Below are 21,574 nucleotides of genomic sequence, written 5' to 3'. Positions count from 1 at the left end.
AAATGTTAAACTTTATCAACCAATAGAACGAATGGAAATTAAAACAACTTACATATTCCTGACTGGGTAAAGGCACTTTTTGAGGATATCAAACTAAACCTGGTTTTATAGCTAGCTAAACCTCCCACTGACTTGTATGACAATTTTTGAAGGATTATGTTAGGCTTGTGGCTTTATCTTAAAGACTAGGTTAAGGGGATGTCAGTATCAATTAATATCTGCAATACGACATACGACATAATAAGACACTGCTTAATTACACTTTGACCAGCTTACAAAAAAACACTTTTTAGGTAGAAAATACTAGGCACTATTCTTTGTGAACAGTAAAATACACTTCTTACCTTCCCTTGACATGCCAACAGCAAAACATTTTTTGAGTCGACAATACTGACAGCTATTGCGTGTAAATGGTGTAATTTCACACTTTTCCTCATTTGAGCATTTGTGTGTCATTCCTTGGGTTATACATCTTCTGAAGAATCCCTACAATTACATCAAATAATAACAAAATCAAGACAAGATATTTATTTTAAGTTTTCTCATTTGAATTGTTTTACAGTTGTTATTTCCTGGCTTTTTAAAGTGGACTATGCGGTATCGGCTTTTCCAACTGTTGAAGGCAGTGACTGGTGACCTACAGATGTTAATTTCAGTGTCATTTGGTTTCTTGTGGAGAGTTGTCTTATTGGCAATCATACCACATCTTTTATAGGTTATGATATTCTTTAGAAATTATCATTTGTTATAATATTTAGGTGTACCAATTTGTGAAGAAAAACATGTACAAATACAAAGCTTGTAATATTTTGATACAATTATGTCATTTTTCAATATTGACTGATAACAAGGTATATATCATATCTGTATGAAGACTGAACTTGACCCTTATATGTACACTGTTAAGTGTCAAGTATTATGACTTCCAAAATATTAAGTACATGCAGTTTCTGTCAGAACAACTAAGGCAGGCTTAAATATTTTTTTCATTTCAGGGCCCTTTTCAAGCCAACTTTACAGTACTGGTATGCATTTTCTCATTGTTGAAGGTCATACTGTTACCTATAGTTGATTACATCCACTTCCTTTGAACATTAGTGGATAGTTGTCTCATTGGCAGTCACATCACATCTTCTTATTTTTATATATGTTTTATATATTTATCAAAAACATCAAGGGATAAAAGGGAACTTTATTGCTTAATTTGAAACTGGCATTATTTGGAAAATAATCAAAGCACAATCTGGCATAATCTACTCAAAACCATACCTCTACTGCAAATATAAATTTATGATTGTAAGTCTTCCAATATTGGTAAGCAAAAATTTAAGATCTGGAAATATGGACCTTTCACTTTAGCTAGAAATACCTTCTATAAATTTCTATCATATTTTTTAGTTTAATATGTCATGTATGTGATTTTCAATAATCTAAATCATAATGATGTTCAAAAATGCTATCTCTGAAGCATTGTATCAAGAAATCCTTTCTAATCATTCACAACTTTTTTTTAATCTTGGCATTTTCGAACTTCATCTAATGAGTTAAGGCACTGTCTCCCTGGCACTGAGTTTTTATTAAAGACTATGTTGACCCATTGTATCAAGAAATCATTTATAATTTGTTCACATTTTTTTTTTAATCTTTGCATTTGGCATTTTCGAACTTATTCTAACGAGTTGAGGCACAGTCCCCCACTTACATGCCTTTTTTTTCAAAACTGCATGTGGACATGAAATAAAAAAGACAATTATCACCAATTACTGCACTTTAACCTGATATGTCTCTGTTTGGCTTTCACCATAGGGCATTCTCTGAGTGGAATTATAATAACACTTAATCATGGCGAGTTCATCATAAAACCAAATCATCATAAACATGCATGAAATATTTGCCACTGGACATTAATCTATTAACAATCAATCAAGGATAAACCTTAAGGGGTTCTAATAAAATTCACTAAACTATATTAAGATCAAAGTTTCATTCAAATTTACATATCCTTTGGTCATGTATGAGCATGACGAGTTGATGACCATATCATATTTGATTCCATCTAGAGTGATGACTTTGGTTTTCAAACATAAAACATCAATTTTTAATTCTCCACTTATTTTAAGGTTAAGTTATGCATTTCTTTTAATGGCCCTTAAGTGCTAGTTTTATTCATAAACATACAATAAATGACAATATCCATTACTCTCATCCTAGCTGAACTTAAGTTGTTGTAATAAAACTCACTAATTATTTTTTCCCCAACAGGATATTTACAAGTAGCTTAAATGTGAAAACAATTCTTCCTATGAAAGAATATAATATTTCTATGTTTTATTTTCTTGTCATTAAATCTTTTGTTTTTTACCTTTTGGACATTTTCGAAAATGATTAATGAACAATAAACATATAAAACTGAAGTCAATCAGAAATTTGCTTTTCAATTTATTCCCACTGAAAACTGGCTTTGGATAGTAACAAGTACTGGTAGCTGTATAACTTAACTTGCTGAACATACTCTTACTTATTATTTAAGTATCTTCAAACAGGAAGAAGTGTCTGATAGGTCAGTGCTCACATGTATAAAACATACAGTCAAGCTTCTAGCCAAATATAAAGTCAGTCTGTAGTACTGGAGAAATATGTGGTAAAAACAATGTTCTTTAAAGTTCATTCAACATGAAGAAAACATTCAAATTATTGTATGACATGAAATAGGTGTCTGATCTAAGCTTACATTTCTGACATACACTTAAGTTTCTGATATGAGCTTAATTCTTTTCACATAAGCTCAAATTTCTCACAACTCACAACTCATCATGCCAAGATGCATACCAAATATAAAGTTAATCTGTTGGGTAGAACCTGAGAAAAGTTTGATAAAAATATGTGTTGGAACAAAGTAGGGACAGAGGGTCAAAAAGGTGATAGACATAAGCAGGATGTTGATAAAATTGTGAAGATATTTCCAACATACCAACAAAAATACAGACAATTTATAGTTTCATAGAATAATTTGTATAATGCATTTTATGAAAAGATGTTTTTTGGTGGGTTTTTTTCAACAATTGTAATAAATGAACAAAAGCATATTTGTGATCATGTGGAATTTGTTGTTTGTATACAAGGCTACCAATTCTTACCTTGCATCCTTCACATGAATCCACTCCATAGTGGAATCCAGAGGATTCGTCTCCACACACTTTACAATGTGGCGATTTGGCCCCATTTTTACCGGTGAACATTGCAGATATAGTTGTATTTGTTGATGACAGGGCCTTAGTTGGGGACTTTACCGAGTTGATTGTCAGCGCTGATACTTGAGAAGTACATGATAAAGGCTGCTGGTTTATATATGATGGACAGGTCAGATCAGCGTCCGAGGGTGATTGTTCTTCTCTTAGACCATTCAGATCAGCACATGGAGACAAGTCACTGTAATGACAGAAAACATATACATCAATTTACATCAGAAATCAGCAACGTTATTTAAAGGTTTCATCATTGTCTTGTCTTCAATGTACTTCAAAGAAAATCAATAGAATGTTTCTAAAAGTATATTTTTATATATGTAAAACTAATTATCATGATGTTCAAATGTAATTAAATGTTACTTATATATATGACATTTCTATAAATTTTAGTATTAAAATAATGATTAACTATAGTATAGACAATAGGATTAACTTCAAATAAATATCATTTAATACATTTCATCAAGAACATTTGTACAATAGCAAATTTAGCATACCAATTCATCTTGCTGAAGGTGTAGTAATATTTATCGCTATTTTGTGCATTTTTCTTTTGATCTTTTTTGTGATAATTTTCATATCATGCTTCTTGCTTGAGATGGAAAAATTATCGCTAGAAACTAAGGAGGCCACGTGGCGTTGTTAACAAAATTGACATGAAATTGACAACGTCGTCATAGGTAAAATAGCGATAAACAGATTATCATTGGTCATCTCAACTCGATTGCTTTTCTCACTTTCGCTGTACCAGCTCAAGCGAGAAAATCAATCTCGTTGAGATGATCTACGATAATCTATAAATATCTGGATAATACATGTACATGTATGTCTTATTCAAACTCATTAGCACTCATATCACATCTTCTTATATCTATTATCTCCATCCAAAATGATCTTGACCATTAAATGTTAAATTTCATTTAAACTGAAGATTGGCATTCAATTACAAATTTATATAATTGGTATTTCGTTTGATATTCATATTGTCCTCAGCTACTTTCATTCTTTGATTTATCATGTTTATAGTCAATACAAAGAAGAAGAATTGTTGTGAGCTATATACTACTCATCACTTACATGACTTACAAACATCCTCTCTCTTAACATACTCAATTTTGACTGGGGCAGAATTTTTTTTTTTATGTCCCCTCCCACTTCCAGGAAACAAAAATTCTTTTAAAAGACTATCAAAGTGAGGATTCAGATTGAAGTAATCAACTATTAAAGATTTAAGACCCAAATAACCTTCCCCAGAGACATCATGGCTACTGTCATGACAGGATTATTGTGTAATATAATATATTTTAGCTGAGATCAATGCAACACCTTAGCATTGTGTTTGGAGGACATAAATGAAGTTAGACCCCCCCCTTTTTTTTGATGATCAATGCATTTGAAAAGGGACATATATGACTCTTTATCCTGAATTGGGAACCTCCCTTTTTTAAAATGGCTGGTCCCCCTGGGATCTTAAATTGTACAATATATGACATGTATGTATGATATTGTTTTCAAGCTGGTATTCTGCAGCTCTGCATGCAGTACAAATGATTTTGAAGTTATCACTAATTACTTAGAACTGAGACAATGCAATACAATTGTTATACTTATATGTGAAATACAAATAAAGAAAACATATGTTTTGTAGCTTACAGGGAGTAGATGATGGAGATATATAAGAAAATAAGTGACAGAGCTACATGTAGAACAATACAGCTTTATGAATACCAAATTGTTATGACCTTCTGAGAAAAATGTGAAGAAAATGTCCCTTGTGGATTATATATATGTAAATGTCAAAATCTGTCACAAGGTGATCAAGATTATCAAAAAAACAAGCAACAATGATGTAGCAAAAATCTGTAAGTTAGGTCAACAATATCACACAAATATATTAAAATATGTGACAGACAGCTGACTAACAAAAAAAAAGGATATTTAGATATATTTGAAACAAACATAAACAAGAATGTGTCCATTAGTACACGGATGCCCCACTCGCACTTTCATTTTTCATGTTCAATGGACCGTGAAATTGGGTAAAAAATCTAATTTGGCATTAAAATTATAAAGATCATATCATATGGAACATGTGTACTAAGTTTCAAGTTGATTGGACTTCAACTTCATTAAAAACTACCTTGACCAAAAACTTTAACCTGAAACTCCCATTTTCATTTATTATGTTCAGTGGACCGTGAAATTGGGGTCAAAAGTCTAATTTGGATTTAAAATTAGAAAGAAAATATCATAAGCAACAAGTGTACTAAGTTTCAAGTTATTTGGACTTCAGCTTCATCAAAAACTACCTTGACCAAAAACTTTAACCTGAAACTCCCACTTTCATATTCTATGTTCAGTGGACCGTGAAATTGGGGTCAAAAGTCTAATTTGGCTTTAAAATTAGAAAGATCATATCATAAGCAACAAGTGTACTAAGTTTCAAGTTGATTGGACTTCAGCTTCATCAAAAACTACCTTGACCAAAAACTTTAACCTGAATGGACGGACGGACGCACAGACAGACGCACAGACGAACGGAGGCACAGACCAGAAAACATAATGCCTCTCTACTATCGTAGGTGGGGCATAAAAAGAATGTGTCCCCAGTATGTGGATGTCCCATTTTCTGTGTTCAGTGGACCTTGAAAATTGGAGGAAATCTCTAATTTGGCATTGAAATTAGAAAGATCATATCATAGGGAACATATGTTTCAAGTAGATTGGACTTCAACTTCATTAAAAACTACCTTGACCAAAAACTCTAACCTGAAGCGGGACAGACTGATGGACGCACAGACGGACGCACAGACGGACGCACAGACCAGAAAACATAATGCCCATAAATGGGCCATAAAAAGATTAAACTTTGGATCCCCAAGTGGCAGCCAATGTTTTCTCAAGCTTTTAGGTACAAAATATGCACAAAATCATTGTGTGTTGACACATCTCCAGAAGAGACATTAGGAGCAATTATGTACACAATGTACTTCTAGATGTAGAGCTTTGACATAGGCTGATCCAGGGGGGCCTTGGGGGGCCCAGGCCCCCCCCCCTTTCGTGGGAAAAATTTGGTTGATTATATAGGGAATCACTGAAGCATGACTGGAGCGGGCCCCCCCTTAGGTCAGTCAGCGGGCCCTCCCTTAGGCAAAGTTCTGGATCCGGCACTGTTTGAAACAAAACCAGTTTAGCACCAAAGACTGGCTTTTAGATAAAGTTGAAATACAAGGCAAACTTTGTAAAAGTGAACCTTGTCTTTTGTATTTTTTTGTTTTGATCTGACAGGAATAAAATGTCCCAAAACATTTTTCAACAGTTCTAAAATTTGGTTGAAAAATTGTATTTGTTTCAAACACACAAAATTTCAGAAGTATAAAATATAAAAAATAACAAGAATGTGTCCTCAGTACACGAATGCCCCACTCGCACTATCATTTTCCATGTTCAGTGGACCGTGAAATTGGGGTAAAAACTCTAATTTGGCATTAAAATTAGAAAGATCATATCATAGGGGACATGTGTATTAAGTTTCAAGTTGATTGGACTTCAACTTCATCAAAAACTACCTTGACCAAAAACTTTAACCTGAAGCGGGACAGACGGACGGACGAACGGACGGACGGACGAACGAACAGACGGACGGACGGACGGACGCACAGACCAGAAAACATAATGCCCCTCTACTATCGTAGGTGGGGCATAAAAATCAGTACCCTGTGGCACATTTTTTATCATCTTGATTCTCTTTTCAGGTGAAAAGATGAAGGTACACCAATTACTCCATTAAACAGTCAGAGCTCAGACATAAACAAGTCGATTTCTGTTTTTGACTTAAAGAAGTCAAAACATGTATTTATTATAAAAATGTGTTTTCAATTTTAGACTTATCTAAGTCACAAAATGACAGACTTGTTTAGGTCTATTTATGTTGATGAAAAAACTTAACTTGACTTGGTGGCCAAAGTACACCACCTATGACAGCAAAAACCTGTCTAAATGTTCACAAGGACTTGAGCTATCTATATTTAATTATCTAATTGAACATCCTTACTAAACACAGATGTTTTACCTCATTAAGTGTGGATCCAGGTGGTTGCATTGTAAGGTTAATTAACATGATTCCCCCATTTTTTAGACTCTCATTCATATTTTTCTTTAGAAGACAAAGCATTGGCTTTCAATGTTGTCATTATTTGATTTAGATGCATGACCTTTTTATAAATATGCCTGGGTCTTGAAGTTAACCAATTTTGGTAACTTATCGACTTGTAGGAGTCGATATTTGCAACTTTTTGATTCTGGTCAATCATTTCTTGCTTAACAATATTTGACTTATTAAAGTCGTATTTTGTCTTGCATTAAAGGGAGACAAATCCTAAAACTTACAAATTTAGACCTCTATGAGTCAAAAGCAGATTCAGACTTATTTATGTCTGAGCTCTGACTGTTAAAGCCTATTTAATGTCTTCTGTCATAGCTTTGGTATGAACATAGGAAGAAACATCCTTTCATCACAAAAGCAACTTAGAAATAAAAATGTCGGCACATATTATCATTAAATGTATTTTACAACTACATACCAGTACATTTATTATGTCACATATATTATGTCACCGTATGTTATGTGTAGTCTACCATAATAACAATATTAAGATACACATCTATGACCCATAGCTCTTTGATATTTAAAGTTTATCAGCTTCATCTCCAGAAGAGACATTAGGAGCAATTATGTACACAATGTACTTCTAGATGTAGAGCTTTGACATAGGCTGATCCAGGGGGGCCTTGGGGGGCCCAGGCCCCCCCCCCCTTTCGTGGGAAAAATTTGGTTGATTATAAAGGGAATCACTGAAGCATGACTGGAGCGGGCTCCCCCTTAGGTCAGTCAGCGGGCCCTCCCTTAGGCAAAGTTCTGGATCCGGCACTGTTTGAAACCAAAACCAGTTTAACACCAAAGACTGGCTTTTAGATAAAGTTGAAATACAAGGCAAACTTTGTAAAAGTGAACCTTGTCTTTTGTATTTTTTTGTTTTGATCTGACAGGAATAAAATGTCCCAAAACATTTTTCAACAGTTCTAAAATTTGGTTGAAAAATTGTATTTGTTTCAAACACACAAAATTTCAGAAGTATAAAATATAAAAAATAACAAGAATGTGTCCTCAGTACACGAATGCCCCACTCGCACTATCATTTTCCATGTTCAGTGGACCGTGAAATTGGGGTAAAAACTCTAATTTGGCATTAAAATTAGAAAGATCATATCATAGGGGACATGTGTATTAATGTTGAAGTTGATTGGACTTAAACTTCATCAAAAACTACCTTGACCAAAAACTTTAACCTGAAGCGGGACAGACGGACGGACGAACGGACGGACGGACGAACGGACGGACGGACGAACGAACAGACGGACGCACAGACCAGAAAACATAATGCCCCTCTACTATCGTAGGTGGGGCATAAAAATCAGTACCCTGTGGCACATTTTTTATCATCTTGATTCTCTTTTCAGGTGAAAAGATGAAGGTACACCAATTACTCCATTAAAGCCTATTTAATGTCTTCTGTCATAGCTTTGGTATGAACATAGGAAGAAACATCCTTTCATCACAAAAGCAACTTAGAAATAAAAATGTCGGCACATATTATCATTAAATGTATTTTACAACTACATACTGGTACATTTATTATGTCACATATATTATGTCACCGTATGTTATGTGTAGTCTACCATAATAACAATATTAAGATACACATCTATGACCCATAGCTCTTTGATATTTAAAGTTTATGTCAAGGTTAAATCCTACTTCAAGTCACACTGTTAGTATAAAAACATTTCCCCAACAATTTTAACTTTTTATCAGGCTGAGTAGGCCACATCAAGTTAATCTATTCAATAAACAGAATGAGTCAGCCATTTTTAAAAGGGGGTTCAAACCCAGAAAAAAAGGGGAAATTGTATATAAACAAGTGATAAAAATAGAGCACTAGTACTGTTAGGTTTTCAAGAGGCTTACAGGAAATCATCTCAGAAGTTGATAACATAATCATGATAATTTATATATAAATCATTTAATATTCAAATCAGCTCTTTACTTAAATCAATAATATAAAAAAGAAGGAGATATGATATGATTGCCAATGAGACAACTATCCACCAGAGTGTAAAAGAAGTGGATGTAAGCAATTATAGGAAACTGTACGGCCTTGAACAATGACAAAAACCCATACTTCAAAGTCAGCTTTAAGAGGAGACAGCTTGACTCTCTTCTAGTTGCTTATACTACCTCTCATTTCATTTTGGATGTACTTTTAAGCACAAGAATATTTTTTTCCATTTTAGTTTTTAACTGTTAACATGTACAAGAGGCTGTCAGAGCGACAGCAAACCGGATTTATTAACATTTATTTGTGTTCTGGCATTTTTCAATATCACCAGAACCATAACTGATGAACGATGAAAGTGAAAATCCTCAATATCAATTTTGACCACCATTTTGTCATAAGTAACAACATATTAAAATTTTAAAAGCTTTGGTTGAACGGTTCATGAGTAAATGCACGGACACAACTGAAAATGCAATTTTTCAATCTTTCAAGAACCATAACTCCTGAACGGTAAAAGTCAAAATTGTCATTATTGAACTTGATGTCCATTTTGTTGTCAGTAACAACATATTAAAATTTTAAAAGCTTTGGTTTGAATGGTTCATGAGTACATGCATGGACATGACTGGAAACACCATTTTTCAATCTTTCAAGAACCATAACTTCTGAACGGTAAAATTCAAAACCGCCCGGCTACCCAACTGCCTGCCTTACATCCCCAAATCAAATTGAGAATTGTTAAATCCTGTTAGGTACTTATTTGCTGAAAATTTTTTTAAAGCATTAGCAATAAACTAGGAGCTTATAGACAGGAAATGAAAAAGATCATTATTTGACAAATTGCAGTGTGAGGAAAGTAATGTGAATGACAAAAAGTGGCAAGAATTACAACTTCTCTATATATTCTTTGAAACCAAAAATTAAAGGGAGATAAACAGCTACATTTTCGAACATATCACTGTTTGCACTGGTTCATTTAGTCAACTGACTGGTACATGTATCATTAAGTATTATGTATTAACTGCATATATATATTTAGTACTTACACATTCTTATTACTAACATACATTGTTAAACCAAAATATTGCTCAATTTTGTATTAAATTATCAAATTGATGAAAATCTAAAACATGAATTTATCATAAATGAAATTTAAATGTGAATCAAATTCCTGCAGTCTTTAAAAATTTTGCTATTTGTTTTTGGTTACTTTGATTACAAGTATTACATCATAACTATTTAAAAATTTGGACCTCAGATTTTCTCATGATTAATCCTGAAAAGCACTTCCAATACACTGAGGGATCAAACTGTGTAGGAGTATAGTATATACATGTACAATATACACCAATACACAACTTTTAAAAGGCACATAAAACATCTTTATTTTAATGTTTAAATTTCATTGAGTGTAAAGTTTTATTTCATTTTTGAAAAGTAATTTACCCTTTCAAACACTCAAACCTATGTACCTAAAAAATTGTTCTTTAGTTTTTAATGGCCTAATATGTATGTAAAAACAGAAAGTTAAAATGGCATTTATTGTGGGGTTTTAAATGCACTTCGATGTAATCAATTCAATACTATAACAAAACAAACATGACATGTAAAAAATTATTTGTTTATGTCAAATCATATTAATTACAACTGAATTATTTATAGTTTTCCCTGTAGGACTTTCACTTCCTTAAGTTTGATTTGGTAAAAAATACGATATTTAACCTTTAAATCTGGATTTCTTAAACTCTAAGAGTCCGCTCAAAAAACTGATAACACATGCATCTAGTAAAGGCATGATCAGTTCATTAATATCGCTGGAAAAAATGATATGGAGGTTCTGTTATTTTCCGCTAACGCTTGGTATTAAGATATTAACAAATATAATGCTTACCCATGTTAAAATGAGCATAGAGAATGGCAGGAAAGAATTATTTCTTAATTAGGCAATAAGATAAGATTCCTTAAAAACAACCAGTCTCAGGTATGTTAGGCAAGAGGGGGAGGGGGTTAACATGTAATGACTAAGGAAAAAAAGTCTTATTATCTACATTTTTCGTTCCAAATACTTTTATCTATGAGCACTTAACAAAAAGAAGAAGTTTAAAAGCTATGTTAATTTGAAATTCTGGTATCTTACGGGGATCTAGGTGTCAAATTTCTTAAAGGCAAGGTACAAAGAATACAAGCTTTTTATTTTCAATAATTATGGCTGCATTATGGTTATATTAAGTAGGTATTTAAATGCTACCATAAATTGAAAGGGGGGGGGGCAATTTTCAATGGAAAGAGTTGTCAATTTCCCATGGCACCAAAAAAAGTCTTGTGTTCATATTTGCTCAGCTGACTCATAGAGTGCCTGATAAACATGATTTAGATCATTGCAAACTAGCAATACGAAGTTCAATGTCGTAAATGGCCAGTGCAACATACATGTACATATATATATATTTAGCAGTAAATATTGATTTTTGGCTATAGTAAATACCTCAGGGGTGACTGGTCACTGGATAAATCCATAACAGTGAAACAATTCAGTATCTCTCTAGATACCTGAAATGAAAATTAATACAAATTATATATAAATATTATAATTTCATCAGTTTTTTTTTACTACATTTGACTTAAAACTTTCATTCATACCATGAATACATAACAGGTATGTCAAAATTGTACATGTCTCAAATAAGCCCTTTTGGAGAGTTATCTCATTAGCACAGTCTTCACGATGAACTGCTAAATCTACAGGCCCGGAGCTCAATTTTTGATTTTTTTTTAGTTAGATTCTGTTGGCCCGTAGATATAATTTTTTCAGGTTCGAGAGCAATTTTACAAGCCTGGGCTGCCAATGCAGCGTGAAGACTGTTAGCAATCATACCACATCTTCTTTTTTATATCTATCTGGACCAAAGCATATACTGGTACTGGTAGCTAGTGTTCACTATAAACAATTCAATTTCTCTGGCAATTAATGACATCACTATACATGTTATGTACAAATAAGAAGATGTGGAAGGATTGCCAATGACAAGAATGAGACAACTATCCACAAGAGACCAAAGGATGAAGATGCAAACAACTTCAGTTCCAAAAAGGCTTTCAACAATGAGCAAAACCAATATCATTTATAGTAATATCGAAATAAGGAGATATAGTATATGTAGTATGATTGCCAATGTACAACTATTTCTAACTATAGCATGCTATATAGACATGAACATTTACAGGTAACATGATGACCTGCAACAATGAGCAACAATGAGCAAAAGCCATATTCTATAGAAAGTTATAAAAGACCATGGTATGATAAAATATGAAACATTTTTTATGAAAACAAAAAATTATATATTATATAAAAATATTAGATGGATGCTTTATAGCCAATAAAACAAATCTCCACCAAAGTTCAAATGAAGTGGCTGTTAGCAATTATAGGCAGCTCTACAACTTCAACAATACTTATATTATACTCATGCTACTTTTTGCAATCTCTGACGTAACGAGACTAAGAGGAATGTACATCAAAAAAAAGTTCACATTAATTTTAAGAATAGCTAGACATTCTCAAAATGTTTGCTGAATTAAGTAATGAATTAAGTCTTAAATGAATTTATTCCCTTATGTAGGAAATACAGTAATTTACACTAAGTATCATGACTATTTACAATGTCAGAATAAGTGCTCAAACATAGTTTTAGATATTACTATGTGTAATTCAGGCATTCAGACAGATTTCAATGATAACTGAAATGTTGGATTTTTTTACATATATTTTTCATTGAAATACACATTTATCATAAACATGATAAAAACCAAAGAAAAATGTATAACAGCATGGATAAAATGCACTTTTTTTAACATCTTGTTTTCAAAGAATAACACCCACTAGCTCTCCTTATATCATTTTTTTTTTAGAATTGATATTATGTGGAGATATATGCATACATGTACATATATCATGTGTATATCAAATTTACATTTTTCACAAAAATTAAGAACAGCTGGTGAATGGAATCTAGCTATTAATTGAACCACAACAACAGCAGCATTTGAAAAATATGATCTCGTGATCAAAGATGCCCAAGTCACTTCAACTCAAATCATTAAAGAAAGGATCTGGATGCCATATAAGGGTCAAATCTAGCCAATGTTTTCCACAATTTACTCATTTTGTATTCTAAAGTTCTCAAAACAAGAATATGAAGAAGTTAAGGTTCCATTGTACCAAAACAGATAGATATTGATTAAAAAAAAATATCACTATTTAATAATACATCTGATGACAAATACAAAGGTTTTAGTCAATTATCACACAAATATAGAGAAGAACAAAAATTTTTTTTACCACAATGCAAATGTTTGCCAGTATGAAGAATACCTCTCATGAAAATATGTACAAATAAAAGGTATTAGCTTGTTATTGTTTATAAACATAGTGTGACATCAATTTCACACATTCTTATCAATTTTAGAAAACACATCTATTTTTGACTTATAACACTTTTAGCTTTTACAATTAAAAGCAATAATAATTCTCATCATAATCATACTTAAAGTCAATCTAAGAACTATGGTCTGGAAAAAAAATAGGTAATCGGTCAGCAAACAGCTACTTTCATTATTACATATATTTTAACTAGAGGCTCTGAAGAGCCTATGTCGCTCACCCTGGTCTATGTGCATATTAAACAATGGACACAGATAAATGCATAACAAAACTGTGTTTTGATGATGGTGATGTGTTTATAGATCTTACTTTACCGAACATTATTGTTGCTACAATTATTTCTATCTATAATGAACTTGCCCCAGTAATTACAGTGGAAAATATTTTCTAAAAATCTACAAAAATTTATGAAAAATGTAAAAAATTTACTATAAAGGGCAATAACTCATAAAGGGGTCAACTGACCATATTGGTCGTGTTGACTTATTTGTAAATCTTACTTTACTACACATTATTGCTGTTCACTGTTAATCTCTATGTATAATATTATTCAAGATTATAACCAAAAACAGCAAAATTTCCTTAAAATTACCAATTCAGAGGCAGCAACCCAACAATTGGTTGTTCGATTCATCTCCAATTTTCAGGGCAGATAGATCTTGACCTCATAAACAATTGAACCCCATACAGATTTTCTCTAAATGCTTTAATTTTTTAGTTATAAGCCAAAAACTGCAATTTACCCCTATTATCTATTTTTAGCCATGGCGGCCATCTTGATTGGTTGACCGGGTCACCAGACACAATTTTTAAACTAGATACCCCAATGATGATTGTGGCCAAGTTTGGTTTAATTTGGCCCAGTAGTTTCAGAGGATTACTCAGATTTACAAAAAATGGTTAAAAATTGACTATAAAGGGCAATAACTCCTAAAGGGGTCAACTGACTATTTCGGTAGTATAGACTTATTTGTAAATCTTATTTTGCTGAACATTATTGCTGTTTACAGTTTATCTCTATCTAGAATATTATTCAAGATAATAACCAACAAGGGGAAAAAAGTTTTCTATATATATTCAACCAGGGACCTACAGGTTGCACTTTGTAAATACAGCTGTTTCTCAAAACACGCCTCTTTTGGGGAGTAATTGAATATTCATAGAAAATTGATTTTGTTTACATACTGGTTCCCAGTTATGCTCTCTGTGTTCCATATCGCAGAGACAGAACTTGGGAATGTTACCAGTAAATAAACATGTGCATATTGTTTACATTGAAATCTGTGGTAACCTTTCATTCGAGGTAGGGGTCGTTAAGAAAATTAGTGTAAGTTTAAACTCTGAGAAGTTCAGGGCATATAAACGTTGAAAATATGCCGCACAGCCCTATATTTTGACCTTTGAAAAAAATTGTGGTGCATATGAACTTTCAATTCTAGGATAAGATTTTTTTCAAAACTTCATAGTAAAAGTGGTACAGTTTTAGCCATAAAAGGAGTTCCTATGGGAAATTGCATTGTCAATATTTACAGAAATGCAACCTATATAAGTCCTTGATTCAACCAATTCAAGGTATCAATTTGAATAAAACTTTGCAGTCTCCTTTTTATATTCAGAATCAAGATAATAAAAACTAGAGGCTCTAAAGAGCCTGTGTCGCTCACCTTGGTCTAGGTGAATATTAAAGGAAGCAGATGGATTCATGACAAAATTGTGTTTTGGTGATGGTGATGTGTTTGTACATCTTACTTTACTGAACATTCTTGCTGCTTAAAATTATCTCTATCTATAATGAACTTGGCCCATTAGTTTCAGTGGAAAATGTTAGTAAAAATTTACAAATTTTATGAAAATTGTTAAAAATTGACTATAAAGAACAATAACTCCTAAGGGGGTCAATTGACCATTTCGGTCATGTTGACTTATTAGTAAATCTTACTTTGCTGAACATTATTGTTGTTTACAGTTTATCTCTATCAATAATAATATTCAAGATAATGACCAAAAACAGCAAAATTTCCTTAAAACTAACAATTCAGGGTCAGCAACCCAACAACGGGTTGTCCGATTCATCTAAAAATTTCAGAGCAGATAAATGTTGACCTGATAAACAATTTTACCCCTGTCAGATTTGCTCTAAATGCTTTGGGTTTTGAGTTATAAGCCAAAAACTGCATTTTACCCCATGTTCTATTTTTAGCCATGGTGGCCATTTTGTTTGGATGGCCGGGTCACCGGACACATTTTTCAAATTACTAACCCAAAAGATGATTGTGGCCAAGTTTGGATTAATTTGGCCAAGTAGTTTCAGAGGAGAAGATTTTTGTAAAAGATTAGTAAGATTTACGAAAAATGGTTAAAAATTGACTATAAAGGGCAATAACTCCTAAAGGGGTCAACTGACCATTTTGCTCACGTTGACTTATTTGTAAATCTTACTTTGCTGAACATTATTGGTGTTTATAGTTTATCTCTATCTATAATAATATTCAAGATAATAACCAAAAACATCAAAATTTCCTTAAAATTACTAATTCAGGGCCAGCAACCCCACAACGGGTTGTCCAATTCATCTGAAAATTTCAGGGCAGATAGATCTTGAACTGATAAACAATTTTACCCCTGTCAGATTTGCTCTAAATGCTTTGGGTTTTGAGTTATAAGCCAAAAACTGCATTTTACCCCATGTTCTATTTTTAGCCATGGCGGCCATCTTGTTTGGATGGCCGGGTCACCGGACACATTTTTCAAACTACTAACCCTAAAGATGATTGTGGCCAAGTTTGGATTAATTTGGCCCAGTAGTTTCAGAGGAGAAGATTTTTGTAAAATATTACTAAGATTTACGAACTAGAGGCTCTAAAGAGCCTGTGTCGCTCACCTTGGTCTATGTGCATATTAAACAAAGGACACAAATGGATTCATGACAAAATTCTATTTTGGTGATGGTGATGTGTTTGAAGTTCTTACTTTACTGAACGATTTTGCTTCTTACAATTATATCTATAATGAACTTTGCCCATTAGTAACAGAGAACTATATTTGGTAAAAATTTACATAAATTTACCAAATTAATGAAAATTGTTAAAAATTGACTATAAAGGACAATAACTCCTTAAGGGGTCAATTGACCATTTAGGTCATGTTGACTTATTTGTAGATCTTACTTTGCTGAACATTATTGCTGTTTACAGTTTATCGCTATCTATAATAGTATTCAAGATAACCAAAAACGGCAAAATTTCTTTAAAAATTACCAATTGGAGGGCAGCAACCCAACAACCAGTTGTCCAATTCATCTGAAAAATTCAGGGCAGATAGATATTGACTTGATTAACAATTTAACTTCTTGTCAGATTTGCTCTAGATGCTTTGGTTTCATAGTTATAAGCCAAAAACTGCATTTTACCCCTATGTTCTATTTTTAGCCGTGGCGGCCATCTTGGTTGAATGGCCAGGTCATCGGACACATTTTTCAAACTAGATACCCCAAAGATGATTGTGGCCTAGTAGTTTCAGTGGAGATTTTGTAAAAGATTACTTAGATTTATGAAAAATGGTTAAAGATTGACTATAAAGGGCAATAACTCCTAAAGGGGTCAACTGACCATTTTGGTCATGTTGACTTATTTGTAGATCTTACTTTGCTGAACATTATTGCTGTTTACAATTTATCTCTATCTATAATAATATTCAAGATAATAACCAAAAACAGCAAAATTTCCTCAAAATTACCAATTCAGGGGCAGCAACCCAACAACCGATTGACCGATTCATCTGAAAATTTCAGGGCAGATAGATCTTGACCTGATAAACATTTTTATCCCATGTCAGATTTCCTCAAAATGCTTTGGTTTTTGAGTTATAAGCCAAAAACTGCATTTTACCCCTATGTTCTATTTTTAGCGGTGGTGGCCATCTTGGTTGGTTGACCAGGTCACGCCACACATTATTTAAACTAGATACCCCAAAGATGATTGTGGCCAAGTTTGGATTAATTTGGCCCAGTAGTTTCAGAGGAGAAGATTTTTGTAAAAGATTACTTTAATTTACGAAAAATGGTTAAAAATTGACTATAAAGGGCAATAACTCCTAAACGGGTCAACTGACCATTTTGGTCATGTTGACTTATTTGTAGATCTTACTTTGCTGAACATTATTGCTGTTTACAATTTATCTCTATCTATAATAATATTCAAGATAATAACCAAAAACACCAAAATTTCCTCAAAATTACCAATTCAGGGGCAGCAACCCAACAACCGATTGACCGATTCATCTAAAAATTTCAGGGCAGATAGATCTTGACCTGATAAACATTTTTATCCCCATGTCAGATTTCCTCAAAATGCTTTGGTTTTTGAGTTATAAGCCAAAAACTGCATTTTACCCCTTTGTTCTATTTTTAGCCGTGGCGGCCATCTTGGTTGGTTGACCAGGTCACGCCACACATTTTTTAAACTAGCTACCCCAAAGATGATTGTGGCCAAGTTTGGATTAATTTGGCCCAGTAGTTTCAGAGGAGAAGATTTTTGTAAAAGATTACTTTAATTAACGAAAAATGGTTAAAAATTGACTATAAAGGGCAATAACTCTTAAACGGGTCAACTGACCATTTTGGTCATGTTGACTTATTTGTAGATCTTACTTTGCTGAACATTATTGCTGTTTACAGTTTATCTCTATCTATAATAATATTCAAGATAATAACCAAAAACAGCAAAATTTCCTCAAAATTACCAATTCAGGGGCAGCAACCCAACAACCGATTGACCGATTCATCTGAAAATTTCAAGGCAGATAGATCTTGACCTGATAAACATATTTACCCCATGTCAGATTTGCTCTAAATGCTTTGGTTTTTTAGTTATAAGCCAAAAACTGCATTTTACCCCTATGTTCTATTTTTAGCCGTGGCGGCCATCTTGGTTGGTTGACCGGGTCACGCCACACATTTTTTAAACTAGATACCCCAATGATGATTGTGGCCAAGTTTGGTTTGATTTGGGCCAGTAGTTTCAGAGGAGAAGATTTTTGTAAAAGTTAACGACGACGGACGACGACGACGGACGACGGACGACGGACGACGGACGACGGACGACGGACGACGGACGCCAAGTGATGAGAAAAGCTCACTTGGCCCTTCGGGCCAGGTGAGCTAAAAATGGTTAAAAATTGACTATAAAGAGCAATAACTCCTAAAGGGGTCAACTGACCATTTCAGTCATGTTGACTTATTTGTAAATCTTACTTTGCTGAACATTATTGCTGTTTACTGTTTATCTCTATCTATAATAATATTCAAGATAATAACCAACCAGGTGCTCCGCAGGGCGCAGCTTTATACGACCGCAGAGGTCGAACCCTGAACAGTTGGGGCAAGTATGGACAAAACATTCAAGCATGATACAGCTCTGAATTTGGATTGTGATCAAATTTTTGACATTACATGGTTTTTTTTTACACAAAACAAATGCCAAGATTTTACAAATCAATTAAAGATTTCTTCTTCAAACTTTTTAAATCTAAAATTAAATAGTTGACACAGCATAGGTTTCTGACACAGAATGAATGTGGTCTAATGAATTTAAAAGGTTTTTTTTGCCTTTGAGCAAATCACTATGCTGTTGAATATTAATCCTCTCAAAAAAATGTTTGAAGAAATTTTCTTTTTATTTATGAAATCTGAAATGAGAAAAATTTACCCCCCCCCCCTTTTTTTTTCACATCCCCGTTTCCCTTTTTCAAAACTGATATCAATTCAAATTTCTAATGGAGTTTGCAACAATAACTACTCATTTAAATACATCATAAAATATTAAGATGTAAAAAAACTGCTTGTTATCACTGAATGGTAAAGATTATTTAAATTTATCAGTTGGTAGTAAAAAGTGTATATACATTGTATATTGTATATAACAAAGATTTAAGTTGATTCTGGACAAAGAAAGATAACTCCAATTAAAAAAAAATCTTGCTATTGCACAAATAGGATATTTCTTGCTTACTTTTCTGGACAAAGAAAGATAACTCTAATTAAAAAAAAAATTGCTATTTCACAATATTGTGCAATTAGATATTTCTTGCCATTGCACAATACTGTGCAATTGAAAAGACTTGCTATTGCACAATACTTAATATAATAATTTTAGATCCTGATTTGGACCAACTTGAAAACTGGGCCCATATTCAAAAATCTAAGTACATGTTTAGATTCAGCATATCAAAGAGGCCCAAGAATTCAATTTTTGTTAAAATCAAACTTAGTTTAATTTTGGACCCTTTGGACTTTAATGTAGAATTTGAAATTTGAAAACAGGACCAAAAATGAAGAATCTACATACACAGTTAGATTTGGCATATCAAAGAACCCCAAGGATTCAATTTTTGATGAAATCAAACAAAGTTTAATTTTGGACCCTTTGGACCTTAATGTAGACCAATTTGAAAACTGGACCAAAAAAACTTCAATAATCAAGAATCTAAGTACATTTTTAGATTCAACATATCAAAGAACCCAACCGATTCATTTTTTGTCAAAATCAAACCAAGTTTAATTTTGGACCCTTTGGACTTTAATGTAGACCAATTTGAAAACGGGACCAAAAGTTGAGAATCTACATATACAGTTAGATTCGGCATATCAAAGAACCCCAATTATTCAATTTTGATGAAATCAAACAAAGTTTAATTTTGGACCCTTTGGGCCCCTTTTTCCTAAACTGTTGGGACCAAAACTTCCAAAATCAATACCAACCTTCCTTTTATGGTCATAAGCCTTGTGTTTAAATTTCATAGATTTGTATTTACTTATACTAACATTATAGTGCGAAAACCAAGAAAAATGCTTACTTGGGTCCCTTTTTGGCCCCTAATTCCTAATCTGTTGGGTCCTAAACTCCCAAAATCAATACCAACCTTCCTTTTGTGGTCATAAACATTGTGTTTAAATTTCATAGATTTCCATTTACTTAACCTAAGGTTATTGTGCAAAAACCAAGAAAAATGCTTATTTGGGCCCTTTATTGGCCCCTTATTCCTAAACTATTGTAACCAAAACTCCCAAAATCAATCCCAATCTTTCTTTTGTGGTCATAAACCTTGTGTCAAAATTTCATAGATTTCTATTAACTTAAACTAAAGTTATGGTGCGAAAACCAAGAAAATGCTTATTTGGGCCCTTTTTGGCCCCTTATTCCTAAAATGTTGGGACCAAAACTCCCAAAATCAATACCAACCTTCCTTTTATGGTCATAAACCTTGTGTTAAAATTTCATAGATTTCTATTCACTTTTACTAAAGTTAGAGTGCGAAAACTAAAAGTATTCGGACGCCGGACGACGACGACGACGACGACGACGACGACGACGACGACGACGACGACGCCAACATGATAGCAATATACGACGAAAATTTTTTCAAAATTTGCGGTCGTATAAAAACAGCAAAATGTCCTTAAAATTACTAATTCAGGGGCAGCAACCCAACAACGGGTTATCCGATTCATCTGAAAATTTCAGGGCAGATAGATCTTCACCTGTTTAACAATTCTACTCATGTCAGATTTGCTCTAAATGCTTTGGTTTTTGAGTTATGAGCCAAAAACTGCATTTTACCCCTATGTTCTATTTTTAGCCATGGTGGCCATCTTGGATGGTTGGCCGGGTCACCGGACACATTTTTTTAACTAGATACCCCAATGATGATTGTGGCCAAGTTTGGTTTAATTTGGCCCAGTAGTTTCAGAGAAGAAGATTTTTGTA

At 33.1% G+C, this 21,574-nt stretch overlaps 1 protein-coding gene across 4 annotated transcripts in view; it reads right to left on the bottom strand.

Annotated features, from left to right (window-relative positions):
• Nucleotides 1-21,574, bottom strand: part of LOC139490062 (nuclear receptor ROR-beta-like) — a 71,566-nt gene that overhangs the window by 32,710 nt on the left and 17,282 nt on the right. For all 4 annotated transcript variants that reach the window (XR_011656248.1, XM_071276914.1, XM_071276921.1 and 1 more), the window contains 3 exons: nt 11,853-11,917; nt 3,138-3,429; nt 345-486 (listed from right to left, as the gene is read on the bottom strand). Coding sequence is in view for 3 of the 4 variants with exons in the window: in XM_071276914.1 (XP_071133015.1) it covers nt 345-486; nt 3,138-3,429; nt 11,853-11,884 (466 nt within the window). In the remaining variant the exon portion in view is untranslated. The remainder of the gene's footprint in view (nt 1-344; nt 487-3,137; nt 3,430-11,852; nt 11,918-21,574) is intronic.

Source organism: Mytilus edulis, chromosome 1 (genome assembly GCF_963676685.1).
Source record: "Mytilus edulis chromosome 1, xbMytEdul2.2, whole genome shotgun sequence".
NCBI lineage: Eukaryota > Metazoa > Mollusca > Bivalvia > Mytilida > Mytilidae > Mytilus > Mytilus edulis.
The sequence above is the reverse complement of the archived record's forward strand: the minus strand, read 5'-3'. Positions and strand labels throughout refer to the sequence as shown.